This window comes from Dermacentor andersoni, chromosome 4 (assembly GCF_023375885.2).
Source record: "Dermacentor andersoni chromosome 4, qqDerAnde1_hic_scaffold, whole genome shotgun sequence".
NCBI classification, from domain to species: Eukaryota; Metazoa; Arthropoda; class Arachnida; order Ixodida; family Ixodidae; genus Dermacentor; species Dermacentor andersoni.
Window position 1 is genome coordinate 101,361,332 of NC_092817.1, and position 17,047 is coordinate 101,378,378.

General features: G+C 44.0%; 1 protein-coding gene across 2 annotated transcripts in view; it reads left to right on the top strand.

The window, feature by feature from the left end:
* LOC126536547 (cell adhesion molecule Dscam1-like) overlaps window positions 1–17,047 on the top strand; it is a 142,498-nt gene that overhangs the window by 95,162 nt on the left and 30,289 nt on the right. For both annotated transcript variants that reach the window (XM_055074079.1, XM_050183560.2), the window contains exons 3-8: window positions 2,467–2,628; window positions 5,349–5,501; window positions 10,951–11,244; window positions 12,360–12,626; window positions 15,158–15,339; window positions 15,999–16,224. In XM_055074079.1, coding sequence (XP_054930054.1) covers window positions 2,467–2,628; window positions 5,349–5,501; window positions 10,951–11,244; window positions 12,360–12,626; window positions 15,158–15,339; window positions 15,999–16,224 — 1,284 coding nt within the window. The remainder of the gene's footprint in view (window positions 1–2,466; window positions 2,629–5,348; window positions 5,502–10,950; window positions 11,245–12,359; window positions 12,627–15,157; window positions 15,340–15,998; window positions 16,225–17,047) is intronic.

A 17,047-nucleotide genomic window follows, 5' to 3' on the forward strand; every position in this document is an offset into this window, starting at 1 on the left:
ATGAAATTTATTCCACAATGAAAATACAGAAAAGTCGTATTGTACAATAATGCCAAACGTTTCTTTCTCTTCTTCTTGTCATCATTGTGCTTTTGTAGCACAATACTACACATGCAACAAGATTATTGCCACTGTCGTTCGGAGACGAGGGCGCTTTTTAAATTTTATTACAGGTTATCTTACGAAATTATCATCAGCAAAATAAGTGGTTATTATATTGCGACGACTGCTACATTCTCGAGTTGTGTGATGCAGCCCAAAAATAAAAATAAAAGGCGGCAAAGTGAAACCAGACCATTTTTTTCTTGCTTTTTGATGTTTTGTTTTTATGGGTAGGGGGACCCGTGGTTCCGCGAAGTCACTTGCTTTCCAGGTTTCTTTTTTTGTTTGTGTTGCTGCATAACATTACGGTCATAACAGGGAACTGTTCTGACCGAAGCTGCTGGTAACGTATTCGTCTAGTTTCTTTTTTTTTTCTTTTCCCCTACCCAATCTTGCTTTTGCAGTCTCACTAATTTAACGTCGGGATTTTCTTACGTTTCCTTGCAGCTTTTCTTGCCGAGAGCAAGCACAGAAAACTATTCCATACAGAAAATACGAAAATACGTACTACGCAATAATGGCCATGTCTTTGCTTATTATTTTCTTCATCCCACGGTCGCTACTGGCTGTTCGACCACGAACAGTATAGAGTTAAGGGGCCTCACTTATTCCGTTTATATATGCGCATATGTGCTTTCTGCTGCAAGAAAAAAAAAACGACTCCCAAAGTACAGTTCCACCCAGCGCCTTGGAATACATTGATAGCATTACAAGGTTTAAGAAGTATGACATCCTGACTAAAGTAACTAAGATATCACCCAATCCTCCGTGTAACATTGTTCTCTTCGGCCTGATTATGTCCTCTGATTCAGAACAACGTTTTCTCGTTGCAGGGTTTTCTCCAGACATTCCTTTTTTATTTATATCTCAACGACGCGCATTCCACCGCGCATTTGAGCTTGCTGCCATTCGCTAGGACAAGGCAGCTTCCGCAAGTTTTTCCAATTAGGCCAGAATAGTGCAACTGAAAGAATGAAGCAAAAGTTACCGATGATACCCGAGCTGCGCCACCGCTTCTGGAGGGAAACGAATTCGTGAGGCGTGCACGGGAGAAGAACAGTTCGCCGCATTCATTTTGTTCTCGTGATAGTTCCGTGTGTCTTTTTCTCTCCCTTGAATACAGAAACGTCATCGCGGTTGTTAATCTGGAACTGTAATGAAGTTGGGCCCACTTTCCCGGTAAATAATAAAACTAAAACCAACAACATTTCATGTGCAGACCAAGCTATATAAAAAGGCTACATCATACTGTTTTCAGATTGCTTCCCTTATGCCTGCAAGGAGTATAGGGAGGAACACACGTTTTGCTTTCGACCAGTGCGTATAGTTTAAGGCGTAAAACCGTGATGTTTTTTGTCACAAGAAGCATGTCTCTCAAATCGTAAAGCCATGAGCACGGATTGTAAAAGGCCAGTTCTTTTTCCTTTATTATTTGTTGCGGTATGATGAAATTCGTCACTTTTTATCGTGATTTTACGCATAATGTTTGACGTTTATCTTTTTTCTTCGAAATTCTTGCTCTCTTTCTGCTCTCTCTTTCTGCTCTCTTTTTGCTCTCTTTCTGAATGACTGAAGTGGAACAATAGTAGTGGTGGGGATGTATTATTGAATTAATTTTGATCAGAAACCTTTATTCAAAATGTGAATCTATTACACGCTTATGTAGGGTAATAGCGCGACATTGAATATGGTAAAGCGCCTAAAAATCTAGCGTAATATTCTCCTGTATGGAGGCAACCGTATCCTTAGAAATGATATTGCTTTCGATGTGCAAAGTAGAGACGTGTACAAACGTGCCTGAGAGAAACCTTTGTCAGAGCAAATAAAACAGGAACTAGATTAGGTTTAGCACGAGTCTCGCAAGCACTAACACATATTGAGAACACCGCAGTAATGAAACTAAAAAACTACCTATTTGTATTGAAATATAAACTTCATGCTTATCATAAAGTTCACACTTATCAGGGTGTTCAGCCTTCATAACTTCACGTACCGAGGTATCAGGATAGCGCAGCCGATTAATAATAAACATAGCAATCTATACTTATTCACGCCGACCGTTTTCTTGCAACATCGTTCCATTCCGTTCAAATCAAAAGAAATTTAGTGATATACCTAACACCACAAGCTCTCCAATATTTGTGTAAATTCCTTTACTTGAACCATTGTTTCTAAAGAAAAAAAAATTCGCCATTCTGTCTTAAATGACCGCTGACGGTGTATCTTGCAGTTATGAACACTTAATTAATTTCGAGACATCGCCATATAAATGGGTCATCCCTGCACAGCCGGCCTTGCGAGTTGCAAACATATGCAAACCAAATTCTAAAGACCCCTTACGGTTGTCTCTCTCTGCGCATGCAGCCGTCAACCAGGAGTTCGACGTGCAAGTGTACGACGAGTTCGTAATCAAAGGCAACACCGGTGTGCTGCGCTGCCAGATCCCGAGCTTCGTCAAGGAGTACGTCACGGTGACGTCATGGGTGCGGGATGACGGACTCGTCGTACACGCTGACACAGATTCAGGTGAGTGAGCCTTGAACATTCGCGCTGCACACGCAGAACCAGTTATTAAGAAGTTTCGCTTACGAAGCTCTTTAGCCAAGTTGCTCTTAAAGCACTATTCATGTCGCAGTTAATGTGTTCTTAACTGACGTTACGTACGTGTTGGGAAAGTTTACGAACTGCCTTTAAGGGTTATTCATCTACTGTTTTCCGTAGACCGCTTTTGCTGTACGTTGAATCCTGCTGCTTTTTTTATCAAATGTCGCAGTTGAGCAGTACCGCTCGCCCTTTGAGAAATGCCAACATGTGCCTCTTAGGCGAGATGTACTCCACTATAATATGGTTCCAGAAAAGGAAGCCCCAGAGTCCAGTGACTCTGATTTTGTTTCTAAGCTTCTGCAAGCAGCAGTTATGAGCCCCTGGCTCCTAGGTAGAGTAAGGGACTCCCACCAAATCTTGATAAGAACTACCCTGTACTCATACAATCTTTAAGAAGTCTCTAGGGCCACCTCAAGAACTACTGGACACTATTAATCACCAAATTATAGCCTAGATTTTTCAGGCTATCTTAATAGAAGCATTTCTGTTGTTTTTATTTTCCCAGAAACTTATAATGCGAACATAATTTTTAGCTATACTTCAGTACCATTCTTGGCTGTATCCTATACGTGATCTTTCATTTCTTTATAGAAAATATACTTCATGTTGGCATTTAATCGTTTTCACTTTAGCCTTTCGATCATTCTTCGGAATGCTTAAACAAGTAATGTTAAATCGCAACGCTAAGCGGACTATCTGTTCATTTGTAAAACGCGGTAATGGCGTGCCGTTTAGACATATTGGCTTCAAACCTAATGACAGCGGAAACAACCCCAGGTATCCCTGCCAGAATATGTCTTCAACTATGCGTCGTGCTTTATCTGAACCACGCCCTTACATCAGAACAAATAAACGAACATCATCGGCCTAAATACCAGCTAATAAATGCTATTAGCACTTATTTCAACATTTTTTCGCATGGTGTACTCGAGAAATTGCTAATCGGAGCCTAAGAAATATAAAACATTCTTACTTTCTTTTTGAAAGAGGATATTTATTTATGGGTTTCATCCTAAATAAACTGTTTATAGCATTGAACAGAAAGTGAGTGGGCAGACTGACATGACAGTAACAGGGTACAAATTTTGGGAACAATGTGCATATAGGCCTTTGGCTGTCAGCGTCAAAAAAAAAACACGCAACTAACTGTACCTTTTCAAATAAGAAGTCACGGTTTAGCGCGAATGGCGAAGCACTGATTTTGATAGTCAGTCAATAGACAGCCATACCAATTAAAATTAGTAGTTTTAACAGACGTGTAAACTAATGTAAACGTTCTTTCCTAACTAAATTAACAAGCACAGTGCTACGTACACACAGGCAAACATGAACACGATCAGGCCGTCAAGCTCAGCTTTGTGGTGCCTACGCGGGACTACCCGTGTGGCACGGGGTTTCACCTGTGTCTACTCTGATCCGAAATAAAGTTTTTACACTCACTCACTCACTCACTCACTCACTCACTCACTCACTCACTCACTCACTCACTCACTCACTCACTCACTCACTCACTCACTCACTCACTCACTCACTCACTCACTCACTCACTCACTCACCCACTCATCTCACTCGATGACCCCAGTCACTTGCTGTCAGAACGCTGGCGTGATGAAGAGCGGCAGCAGCGGCGAGCGAATTCCCCTTCGTGCTGTCTCTCACTTCAACGCGAACTAGTCGCGAAAGAACACAGCATACACGAAGCCATCAGCTATATCCGGTCGGTTGGCATTCGAGGCCAACTCAGATTGCCTCCAAGATAGGAAGCGTGCGGCTGCGCTCAGCCACCGCAGCTGGAGTAGAAGAGGAGATGCACACTAACTTGGCCCCCTCTACTCCCCCCCCCCCACCTTGAGCACACGACACCTACCTCTCTCGTGCGTGCGAAAAGGCACCGCTGCATCAAGCCACCATCCCTCTCGGTTCACCCTCGCACACTTTCCCTCTCACCTACAGTACAGGGCACGCAGCCACGATCTTATGGTACTTCGACTATTTAAGGAATCTCACAGCGATGCGGACGGCTAATGTTCGTCTGGAATGTCCATATAATTGCTATCACAGAGGGCGTAAATGTTAGCGTGGAAAACTAGGCCATCGCCCTCCACCCATACCCACGCATACACGAAAAAGATTTAAAAAGATATTCATGAAACGCTCTTTTCCAGACATATTTTATTACTTTGTGTGCATCATACAGACCATCTCTCCGACATTGAGTCCTATGCTACACGAGTAAAGTTCACGTGAACACCGAAAACCACTCATTGTAAACACAAGCTTCAGAGGCGGCCGTATTTCGATGCGGGCGAAGTGCAAAGACGCCCGTGTACCGTGCACTTGGTGCTCGTTAAACAACCCCAGATGGTAAAAATTAATGCGGAGTCCATCACTACGGCATGTCTCATAATCATATTGTGGTTCTAGCCTGCAAAACTCCCGAATTTGATTAATTTTGTCTAGAAGTTCTTTTTCAGGTTGAATGTTTTTTTTTTTCCCTAAGACATATCCTTTCACCTAAAAGGCATTCCCGAATAATCATTTGCTACTCAAATTTGATAACGAGCTTTCATGCCAAGTTGAGAGGCTTCTTTCAATTCCTCCGCCATGGTTTAATTATGGGACTCAAATCTCTTCTCATGCAGGTGGTCGCTACACCGTGTTCCCATCTGGCGAGCTGCACGTCCGCAAAGTCGACCCAAGCACCGACAGCCACCGCAAGTACTACTGCCAAGCCAAGCATAGGCTCACGGGAAAAGTTTTTAGGAGCTCTACAGTTGCCAGGCTCATCATCATTGGTGTGTACATGGCCGTGTCCTTTGCGTTTAGAGCTAATCAAGGACTACAGTCAGCCCTCTTTTGTGTAGCGCACGTGAGATGTTACAATAAGAAACCTAGCAGAACATTGGCAACTTTCTTCAGCAGCCCTACTATCTGTGTGCCACTGTTTAAAGGATGGAAAATAAATAGATTTGGCAGAATGTGTAGTAAATATAGAGTTACAATGAACACATAATTAACTTGGTGGAATAATATTTCAGTTGTTGTTATTCAGAAAGAAACATCTCAGCTCATCGTCAGCAAATAACCAACTGAATTTAGTAGCCCATCGTTTTCTTTCCGTCATTATTTCTTCGTTGCAACAATCATGGCTGACATCACCGTCCTGTCGTTTGTGTTCCGTACACTCAAAGCAGCTGCCGCTTCTCTACTGTTCCTGAAGAACTTCCAGTGTGTAGCCAATAGTGTGCTGGACGGACAATAAGATGGTGATGTGTTCGGTCTCCGCCTCCACAGTCTATCTGTAGGCGTATTTTTGCCTTTGTTTGCTTTATTGTAAAATAAGCACAAACTAGCAAGGCTTCCCAATCCTACAAAACTAATAGTACCCTATCACAGCTTGGCCAACAATTGGATAAGTCAATTTACAATTATTTTTTATTTCAAAGACTCAGCGCAAGATAAGCACAAATAATTTTCCCGATAGCATCGTGTTGGAATACTGAAGAGGCAAAAAAAAGCAAACTTCAACTAAAGATAACCCCCTCCGCCTCAGTTTCATCGTAAACACATCATTAGGTCAATTCTGCCATCATGAAAGAGCAGACTTCGCAAAGAAACTAGGCTCAAAACTCGATTTGTTTCGTGGTGGTTCCCGCAAAAACATTAAGTCATAAATTTCGTTTTTTTTTTTTTTGCTTTCACTGAACGTTCTGCCACATCCAATGCATCCAATAATATGTGGAACGTGCTCTTGGCAGCATAGAAACACGCGAAATTGCAGTTTCGCTTTCGCATTGACGTGGAAGCCTAATTAAAATGAATCTTCACGGATGGTTGGGCCCCGGGCACGCTAGTTTGGTTCGGCTTGCGAGACACGACCTAGCCTGTATCGATCGTTGCGTGTCAACTATACACTCTCGGAACACCAGCTCCAGCCGGTCACGTCCTACTCGAAGCTAGTACGTCGCCGTTTCATCGGCTGTACGTTGCGGCGCTGCTGTTTACATGTCGATAGAGTGGCGAGCCATTTATTATCGCTTGCACTAATCTCAACCATTATCGAGCGCAGAGCGCCTCATCGCGCGAAAAAGAAAACGCTTGGGACCCGCCGCGTGGCATTCATGCAAATTTCTAACGGGCCTGCCAGTTTTCCCAGTGGAAATCAACAATGCAGCGCAATAAAGGGTTCTGTTTTTTTTAATATTTTGCTTTTGGTCATGCTGAGTGATTCGTTCGATGTGACTCGGCCACTCGGCTTCGAACGAGCGCGCAGACATACCGGGGAACGTTATTTTACTTCTGTGTTGAAGTGGACGTAGATAAAACGTAGGAGATACGAAAAGCAAACATACGGAGAAACATTCGTTAGTACTGTGAAAAAAAAATTATCGTCGTCAGCAAGAATTGTAAAGGAAAGAACATGTGCGACACTCAAAGTGGAAGAACTACTATACAAATTTCACCAATTCTTACACGATTCACTTTTTTTAGACGGGACCGCCGCTGTCAGTCGCTGCCAACATGGCTCGCTCGATGGATGTAAATTTTCAGAAACTATGCAAATGGCCACACCATTCTTGCTCGTTTGCTTGGTTTGGGTCGCACTTTCTGCATTTATCCGCGGAATCTATATATGCTGCTCGCGTATCCACTTCGGTCGACGAATACGTAAACGTGCTTCAGGATGTCCCATTTCTGCAATCGGTTATTCATGGCGACCTCATCAACTATGCTGTTGGGAATGTTTCACGATGTTTGGTTATTTTTCACAAACATAAATATGATTATGCATTCCTTCTGTTTTTCTTTCTTGAAGTATTTAAAGCATTACGCCTTGTTTCCTTGTAAAAGCGATGTGTGCTTGGTGGAGGGGGAGGAAATAAAGAGAGAAGGCAAGGATGTTAACCAGAAATGCGTCTGGTTGGCCATGCAATATTATCACCATGTCATAAAAACAAAAGAGCGTATAGCAGGGAGAAAAGATATGCAGGCCATCTGGGAATACACTACTTTACTTTCTCTTGATGCCATTTGAAGCGTGGTACGCATTATGATTTTCAACCGTAAATAAATTTCAACTAGTTCTACTATCCATTGTTTCGTTCAAATTGATGTTGGGTGCCGGAGGTCCCAATACAGCCTTTGACTTCCTTTTGTATTTCATATCTATCACCACATGTAAGCACCTTGAAGCAATAAACTTTGAAAGTTATCCATATACTTGATACCACAATGATAGCTTTTTTTTCAGTAGCATTCATCGAAGTTCGAAAACATTAGACTTTTAATCTGAAGGTCGCGAGTTCGTACCTCACGTTGGGTGGTCTGTTTCGAAATTGTGGTTTCGATGTCCTAAGCGCCAGGTTTTTAATTTCGAGAGACTACAGAGTCTTGTTTTTAGCTGTGCCCGAGGATGCTCCTATAGTGCTATTCACCATTGCGGCTTCTGACGCTTATCTATGAATACCTTTACTTGTAAAAACTCTGTGTTACAATTTTAAACTACCACGCATTACCTTTGACAACACTGAAAGAAAAAAGAGTGTTGTACTGGAAGCGCTATACAAGTTTGTAACATAGAAAGGTGTTCTCCGGTGCCTTGCTGTGACGTTTAAGTTCATGTAAGAAAAGCCCACGGCGAATATATCAGTAGAATGACAGCTTCTTAAATGTATGTATGTCAGTTATCACTCAGCCCTTGGACGGGTTTACACCGTTTATTCCTATGACATGGCCTTAATAAACGGTAAGTAAATGAACATACGTACAAAAGAAAAAGAGAGACCGAGATATTCGTTGCACGTTCTACATGTGGCTTCTGTTTTCGGATAACTTGAGAGCGGTGACACTAACCACTGCGCCTATTAGCAATGGCACGATTATGAGACTTCGATAAGGAAGACCTGCTTCATATTGGCAGCTTGGAACTCGTTGCTTTATTGGTCAGAAAAGAAAGTTTACTTAAAGGATAAATTGACAGTCGTGCGACCATCTTGCTGTTCGCTGGTGATCGCTTTAACCGAAAGGTTACTGTTTTCTTAATTGTTATTTATGTTTATAGTGCCGCTGTTGTTATGTTATTGGTATCGTACAACTCAAGCTTGCTGCATTGGAACAATTGTCAACGTTGCCGTCAAGTCGATAGTAAGAAGGGCCCAACTTAACCAAATCGCACGCACGTCGTGAATCTGACGATGCACTGTCGAACAGATGTGAGTTCTGTATACATTTACGCCATATACGATGAGCCATGCATAAAACAAGCTCACCGCGCTTGCTGCCACATCACAGTCACTTCAGTTTTGTTCTTACTTTCGGGGCACAAGGTCACTCAAAGAAGTGCTTGGTTTTTCTATTCATCTTTTCGCTAGTATTTGTGTCTCTACAACAACCACTACATCGTGAAAATACAGCATTTTATTGAAATAAAGATAAAGACAAAATACGGTAGAGCTCATCGCAAGATGAATGTTGACGCTAATGCGATTAGCACTGAACCAATGTTGCGACGCATCGTATTGCCACCACTGAAATACGTCATACATGAGGCGCAGTAAAATTGCACGCTGCGTTGCGAGGGGCAACACTTGTAGAGAACTACTGGATAATATTGAGCGACTGAGACTCATTAATGTGCACACAATGCACGCTACACGAGCGCTTCTTGCCCCACTCTGAATGCCGCCGCCACAGCGGAAAATTAAAGCCACGATCTTGTGCAACAGCACGAGGTCGCAGCACAACCCCATATTACGCCGGTACAGAACAGTCCAGTGCAGCAGCACAACGCCGCATTCATGGCGCCGCGTAGAATGAAATCGAAGGAAAATGGACTTATCCAGACAAAGAAAGTTTCCACACAGAAGCAGGAGTAGAAAAAATATAAGATATATTTCCCTAAAGGATTAGGTTACGCATATACTATAACCCACCGACACGGAGACTCTGTGTGATAAGCGCAAAGACGGGGGGTGATGCAACGCGCGTTTGAGAACACAAGATAGTAAAATTCATTACCTTGGCAAAGGCTTCTAGTGGAAAAAAAGGGCACTGTACTGAGGCGTCTCTACTTTTCGTTTTGTAATGTTATCTGTACAAGTCTAATTATCTCTTTAAAATTACCTCATCCACGGCACTATCTACTACGGTCATTGCGAACACGCCTCCCCATGCAACGCTTTGCGGGCCCTCTCTTATTCTAAAAAGACGCCCGCTTAACCCCAGGAATCGCAAACACCATTCGACATAAAAAACAATTAGAAGACTATGCTCACATTTATTTCTGGCTGTGAGGAGTTCATTTCTAGCAAGAACTACAAAGTTATACCGTAGTTAAAGTACTTACGATACTACTCAATTAAATTGTAATCGATTTTTTTTATCAACGAGAGCCCAAAATTTTGTTCAGCGTATCAAAACGCTACTATGGCCATGGGTAACTATCAATTTGGCATTAGGTTTACCGCTGCTAAATTAGAATATTCAGAAATTAAATTTACTGTAGCAAAAAAACTTACCATGTACTTTGTTGGGTTAAACCCCATCCACAATTTATGCTGTTGCGCTTGACGCGGAAGCATCTACTTTGTTCTTAACACCTGCTGCAAAAGTCTCCACCTTCTAAGTGTCACTTCCATTTTGCATGTCATTGACTTGTTTCCGTGGGCATGTCGGCGAACATCTCTTTTAGAGCGTAGCTCTTAGGCGTCCTATCCTGCGGCGAGCATCAGTGTTGTGCCTCGTAACCGAGCGAACGAACACAGCGAATGATCAAAGCAAACGCGGAGCGCAGCGGGAAATGAAAGATGGCCATAGCGGAGAGAGCGCGAGGAGGAAAGCGGAGGAGGTGCGTGCAGCTGAACCGTGAGGCTGAAAGCGAAGGACGAGGGTATGGCGAAAGCGTGAGAAGGAAAACGTAGTGGCGCGCGAGACGGGCTCTGCGGCGACGATGGCACGAGATGGCGCCAGAGTAGCGCGCGCCGCCTGTATGGAAACAAAGCGCTACATGACCGGAGGTCTGTCTGCGGCGGCTGCCGTGAATCGCGCCCACGCGTCACCTACGCGCCGCCTCTCGCGACCTCCCGATTAGCAAAGCATTGCCACCACATCTCGCTGCGCTTGCAATGAGACAGATTGTCCGCGCCAGCCAGTATATCACGAAATGTAAACAGGCATACAGCTGCGCTCATATTTTGCATTAGGAAGTATCGTAATTGTCGGTGAATTTTTTTAATTTTTTTATAGACACACACGTGAACACGGCGCCAAGGCTGACGGACCGCAGGCCTGTGGTGCGGGCTCGCCAAGGCGATAACGTGAAGATCCCCTGTGCAGCGCAAGGTTACCCGATTCCCACGTACTCCTGGCACCGCGTCGAAGGCGGCTGGAAGGTATCGCTGGACTCGGCAGGTCGAGTGTCTCAAGCAGACGGCACACTGCTCTTCCGACGTGCTTTAGTCGGCGACGGTAGCAAGTATGTGTGCGTCGTCAACAATTCCATCGGCGAGGACCGGATGGAGACTCAACTCACAATCACAGGTACACTACGTGCTTCCGTACGGAAAAAATGGCCAATGGGCGCATTCGTTCCCATTCGTAATCGCGCACGGCCGGTTGCGAGAATGGGAGTGTTATATAGGCACCCAGTTAAGCCACTCATCCTGGGAAGAGCGTGCACCAAGCAGGCACGTTCTTGGATCGGTAAGGTGAAAGCTGTGTGTGCGTGCGCGTGTGCGTGTGCGTGTGCGTGCGTGTGTGTGTGTGTGTGCGTGTGTGTGTGTGTGTGTGTGTGTGTCTGTGTGTGTGTGTGTGTTTCATTTTTTCCTACTTTTCTATTTGATTTTAGTAGTTGGCATGCATTTAGTGAACTATGCCACACTCCTGCAAGGAATTCCAGTGAATGAAACCTCGACCGGCATAAGAGTTATGTTATCCTTCTACAACGCGTAACAGAAAGCACTGGTGCCTGAATGAACAAAAAGTTCAAAAGACGCTACAAACATGACCGTATGAGGCGCAAACAAGTAACTAAATCCCGATTTGGGAATGGAATAAATGTGTTCAAGTTATGTTCAGGGCGTCCGCTCGGAATCACAGTTTCTTTATTTTTCTCAGCCAATTTTTAATGGCTACGTTATAGTGTGTCATTTTCTGTTGTTTTTATGAAGTTCTGAGTTTTCTTCCATTCATAAAAGCTATTAATTTTTAGCATAATTTCACAACAGCAGACTTTCCAGAAGCCAAATCTATTATACACACGGCAGCAGTAACCACTCTACCTCAACATCCACCTCTCCCGTCAACAAATCGCCATCCACGCCTAATAAACCTCTGTGCAGCTGAAACTTGTGCGTGACCCAGACAATGTAACAGATGAGATTTAACGCTGGAATATTAATGCCGTTCAACAGTATGTCATCGAGCGAAGAAACAATAAGTGGTGCAAATCAGTCTTTTTTTGCTACGTACGTTAAACATTATATTCTTAACGTGTGTTCTGTGTAAGTGTATCCCTTGCCTATTGCGTCCCTCTTGCGTTTGCATATGAATTTACAGAAGGCTTGCGAGGCGCCCACTACTTGTGATAATTACATGCAATATATGACTGTTTCTCCCACGCAGTACTTCAGTTGTGCATTGCAATGCTTTTGCAGCCCCACTGACAGCGACGGTTCGTCCTAAGCGAATAGTGGCCACCGAGGGTGCTCCGGCGACACTCAACTGCACCACCACTGGTCACCCTGTGTCATCCGTGGTGTGGGTCAAAAATGGACAGCCCGTCGTCTCTTCGCGCGTCAAGATGCTGACGCGGGAGAAACTGCACATACCCAACGTGCTGCGGGACGACAAGGGGATGTACCAGTGTTTCGCGCTGAACGACTACGACTGGGCTCAAGGCACGGCTGAGATTACGCTGGGTGGTGAGCAGCAAATCCACGACGCGCTCTTCCGCTTGTACTTACTAACTGTTGTTAAGTTTTGCTCGGCTGAACTAGCGCACGCTTCGAGTTTCCGATATATTAATCCATCTTGGTTGTGATGTTTGTCGCGCATCTAACATGTTCAATTCTGAAGATTACCAACAGGTAACAAGCCAGCCACGTCGTTTTAGCTTTCGAATACTTGTTTATCTAGCCTAAAATTATCATAGTCCATAAGTTAATCAATCAACAGCAGCTTTCTAAACTTTCTGCAAATAATGTGTGCTTTGTGATTGGTTCTCATTTGCGTGCAGTGTAATTTCTAACGATGGGTGGACCGCAACAGAACGACAGTACGGAAACAGTGGAGAAATACGAACACGTCTAGTCTAGCTCAATCATTTCTACGCCAAAGAGGCGGTAGGAGGATAGGTTTCGTTTCAGATTGTATCAAAACTGGCGCATCAGATCGATGCTTACTCGGTGCTCTCGGTTCGCCTGGTGCTCGGGCGACGAAAATCACGACGAACGTTGCCATAGCTATAGATAATATCCGACAATGTTTACCGAACAAAAGAGAGCATGGCCCTTCGTTTGGGGTGGATCGTTACGTTTCCGCTGCTTGAGGTTCCTTTTCGTAAAGGAAAGCTGCACCAATTTCAACAATCAATAATTTGCCCACCATGTCCCGTTTCTCTGCGCCTTCCTGTTTATGGAGTATTCAGCGCGGCGATCGTCAATTTCGTTTCTCACAGGTTGGGCAAACGAACACTGAATCTTACGAAATTCGATAAGAAGCTACCTCCTTTAGAAAGATTTTCTTAAAGAAAAATATGCTTAAGTGCTTTCTAGAGTATTATTGCATTTTTATGCAATTTCTTAATGGAGGCAGTACATGCTCCACTCGTGCTTCACGAGATTTATCTTTGCTATTGCTAACCACATTGCTCTATTGATTTATGGCAAGCTTTAGCCTTGCAGCAAGCACTTCCCGTCCGTTTCCTTTCGCATCGCCGGCATTTTAGTACCACTGTCAAAATATGTTCTACTCAAATAAAAATATAACAGCAAGAGCGTCGTCACAGACTATTGACAACACATACATGCTTTCAGCTTCCGTTAGTATTTGATCCGGAACCCCGTTATGGTTGTGACTTCAGGTATAAAGGCATGAATTCGCCATCTTGCCATAACTTCACCAATGCGCAAGTCGTTTCCAACAACTGTGCTGGCTCAGTTTCACTGGCGTACAAGCGCTGAGCACGCACGTGGTCCCGCTTCGCTCCCTGCCGCGACGGGTGTACTTTGAGGGAACTCAGTATGCGGAAAAGCCGGCATTCTTAGAGTGCCAGAGCACCTAACAATACACGAACTGCTCGCATATTTCAGGAGATTCCCACAACGCAGTGACAAGACCCGAAATTGAACAGGCTGAACAGACCCAAAACTTGAAGTTACGGAAAATAAGATGTTTTTAGTACTTCTATTTGTAGAGTGATACATGTTTCACGACACAACATCGCCTTGGACACTGATTGCAATAAATTTGCTGGGTGCTGTTTACATCTGCTACCCATTTGCAAGCACTGAAGCTCTAATTTGATATATATATATATATATATATATATATATATATATATATATATTGTTGAAGCGTGTTTCTTTAGCCGTTTTTCACAGTGTCATTCCAATATTGCGATTAAGAGGCACTTCTAATTATTACGCGTTCATAGAGATTGGGGTTATTGTGGACCGAGAGCTTGAATTAAGCAACATTTGGTAGGAAATAGTCACTGGAGCAATCAATGCACTGCAAATACGTAATAACAGTCCAACATAAACGCGAAGGTGAGTGCCCATAACTGGTAGCTGCTGGGAATCAAAAGCATCTTCAGTCCTGACTTCCACGTTCCCTAAACCGTCATGCATCTTGAGGCCATCAATGATGCATTTTAATTGCGCGCCTTCGAGTACGAGAAGCCTCTGGGGCCAAATAGTGCTCAGTATACCGCATCTTGTTTTTTACGCCTTGTATACTAGGGTCGTCGCGTAATAAAGACCCTGTTTGTCTTCTTTTCTTTCGACTTCATCGGGCCTCAACGCAATCGGCTTTACAGCGGCAACCAAGTGTGACGAAAAAAAAATAGATTGTAAAGTACGAATATTCGCCTTGCACCATTGTGAAAGTTACACAACAATCTTCGCAAGTAGCGTACTACTGACAACTCGAAATCACAAGCCAAGGACCAACGCTGACCTTTTTCTTATTTCCGCTTGAAGTAAACATTTTCCTTCTCCTCCTCTTTTCTTTTCTTTATGACATGTACCAGAATCCTGTGAATGCCCGTGCTCTAGTATCAGCGCTCTGCATACATAAGCGTGTACGCCTATTAAAATACAACTTTGTTTGACGTTCAGCGCTTGTCTTTGTCTTTTTCGTGCGTCCTTATCCCTGAGCAGGCTGTCGGCCCAGATAAACAAGTCACCTCAACCTACACCCTTTAAACGTAGCCACATTTCTTCTGATGCAGATGATCCTCCTGTTCTCATGCACCGGTTTTCCGAGCAGACAGTGGATCCAGGCTCATCGGTATCGCTCAAGTGCGCAGCAACGGGCGCGCCCTTGCCGCAGATCACGTGGAGTCTCGACGGCGAGCCTGTTGTGGAAAACATGCGCGTGCGCATTGGAGACTTCGTCACCAACGACGGGCAGGTACGTTAGCCATCAATGCATTATGTGGTGGTGCAAAAGTATGAGGTGCACTTAAGGTAAGTGGACGAAGCTCGCATGCCTCTCTCAGGCAGGCAGGGTGTGTGCTTGAAACTTCCATTAGGGGCTGCAAGTGTACAGAACTCGATTGTGCAAAGGTTCAGGGATCAGGAAAAACAAGGGTCAGCCCATAGTGAAGTGTCGCAGAAGCCACCAGTTATTGTAGACCCGGCAAAAGATTGCTTCCATTGAGTTAGGAAATCTATATAGCTGACCAGGCTGATTACCAAAGGGAAGAACTCAAACACCTGCCGGTTCGAAAATGGTAAGGGAAACAGTCGTTGCTCTTCTGTTCGTTTATATATACCGCCATAAGAGTGCTTATATTACGCATCATGACTCGATCGCATGTGTAAGCCCGTATACCTGAATCGTGTAACTTGATGTGGCCAGGCTGTGGAGCCAGTAGCTTCCGTAAGGAAGTCTCCATTTTTATCACCGTATTCCTAACGTTCTTTTTCTTTTCTTTTTTTTTTTTGCACTAGGCATATTTAGTGAGCACCATGCTAGGGAATACCTTTGTTGGAGATGAAAGTGCGGTTCCTTACTAATTTATTTCTCGCATTTATAAATACTTAACGGCTCATTCGAAACGCTTACAGGTGAACAGCTTCGTCAATGTAACGGCTGCGACTACGGAGGACGGCGGCCGGTACCAGTGTCACGCAAGCAATGATGTCGAAACTGTGTCCCACGGTGCGCGGCTGAATGTGAGGGGTCCCCCGTTCATTCGTGTCATGCGCAACGTGTCCGTGTTGGCAGGACGCACGCTGATGGTTCACTGCCCGGCTGCCGGATACCCTCTCACCCAGATATTCTGGCACAAAGGTGAGTGCGAAAAAGCAGCAACGATGCGGTAACGTCGGGAAACCAGGCAGTTTCCCACTATAGTTACTAGGCAAAACACGGGCACTGCGATTGTTCATTCAGCCACCATGAGGATGTTGATTAGTACAAGGTTTTTCTCATGTTCGGGCTTGTCGCTTCAGACGTCCTTCTAGCTTTGTTCATTGCACTTTGCCTGCTTTTGTTGGCCTTAATTTCGAAGCTGTCATATATATCTAAAGACTGAAGATAATAGCAGTCTGTACACGTGAACAATTACTGTGAATTGATGGACTTGCAATATGCTATGTTGTTAAAAGTAATCAATTAGTGATCGAAATCATAAAGCAGCTTGAAACCAAAAGGACCAAATTTAGGCAAATTCATGCGCTAATATTCATTTTTGTGCTGGCTGATCCGTCATGCTTTGAGCTCCCATAGACGTTAGGACCACAGTTCACTACAGTAATTGTTGTAGGAAGCCCCAGTCTTTCACATAAACATGCAATTTTAAAGCATTAGACTGGTTAACAAAACGCATTCCCTATAATCAGCTGAAGCAAGGAAACCAGTCGGGGTAAGACACTTTCATATCTGGCGAGGCAAAGGTGAATTTATTTTCATAGTAGACGTAGGTATTTAAGAATAGCTACATACTTCAAGCTATAATTGCGCTCCATAGGCACGATGTCTGCGTCGGTGTTGGAAGTATTGAAGTTAGAGCAAATGCGCCACGACCCATGGATTTCTGATTGAGCGCGACTTCAACTGTAGCAAGCGTAGACAACTAAATATTCCCGATTGCTTTCTTCTTCTGCCACTGAAT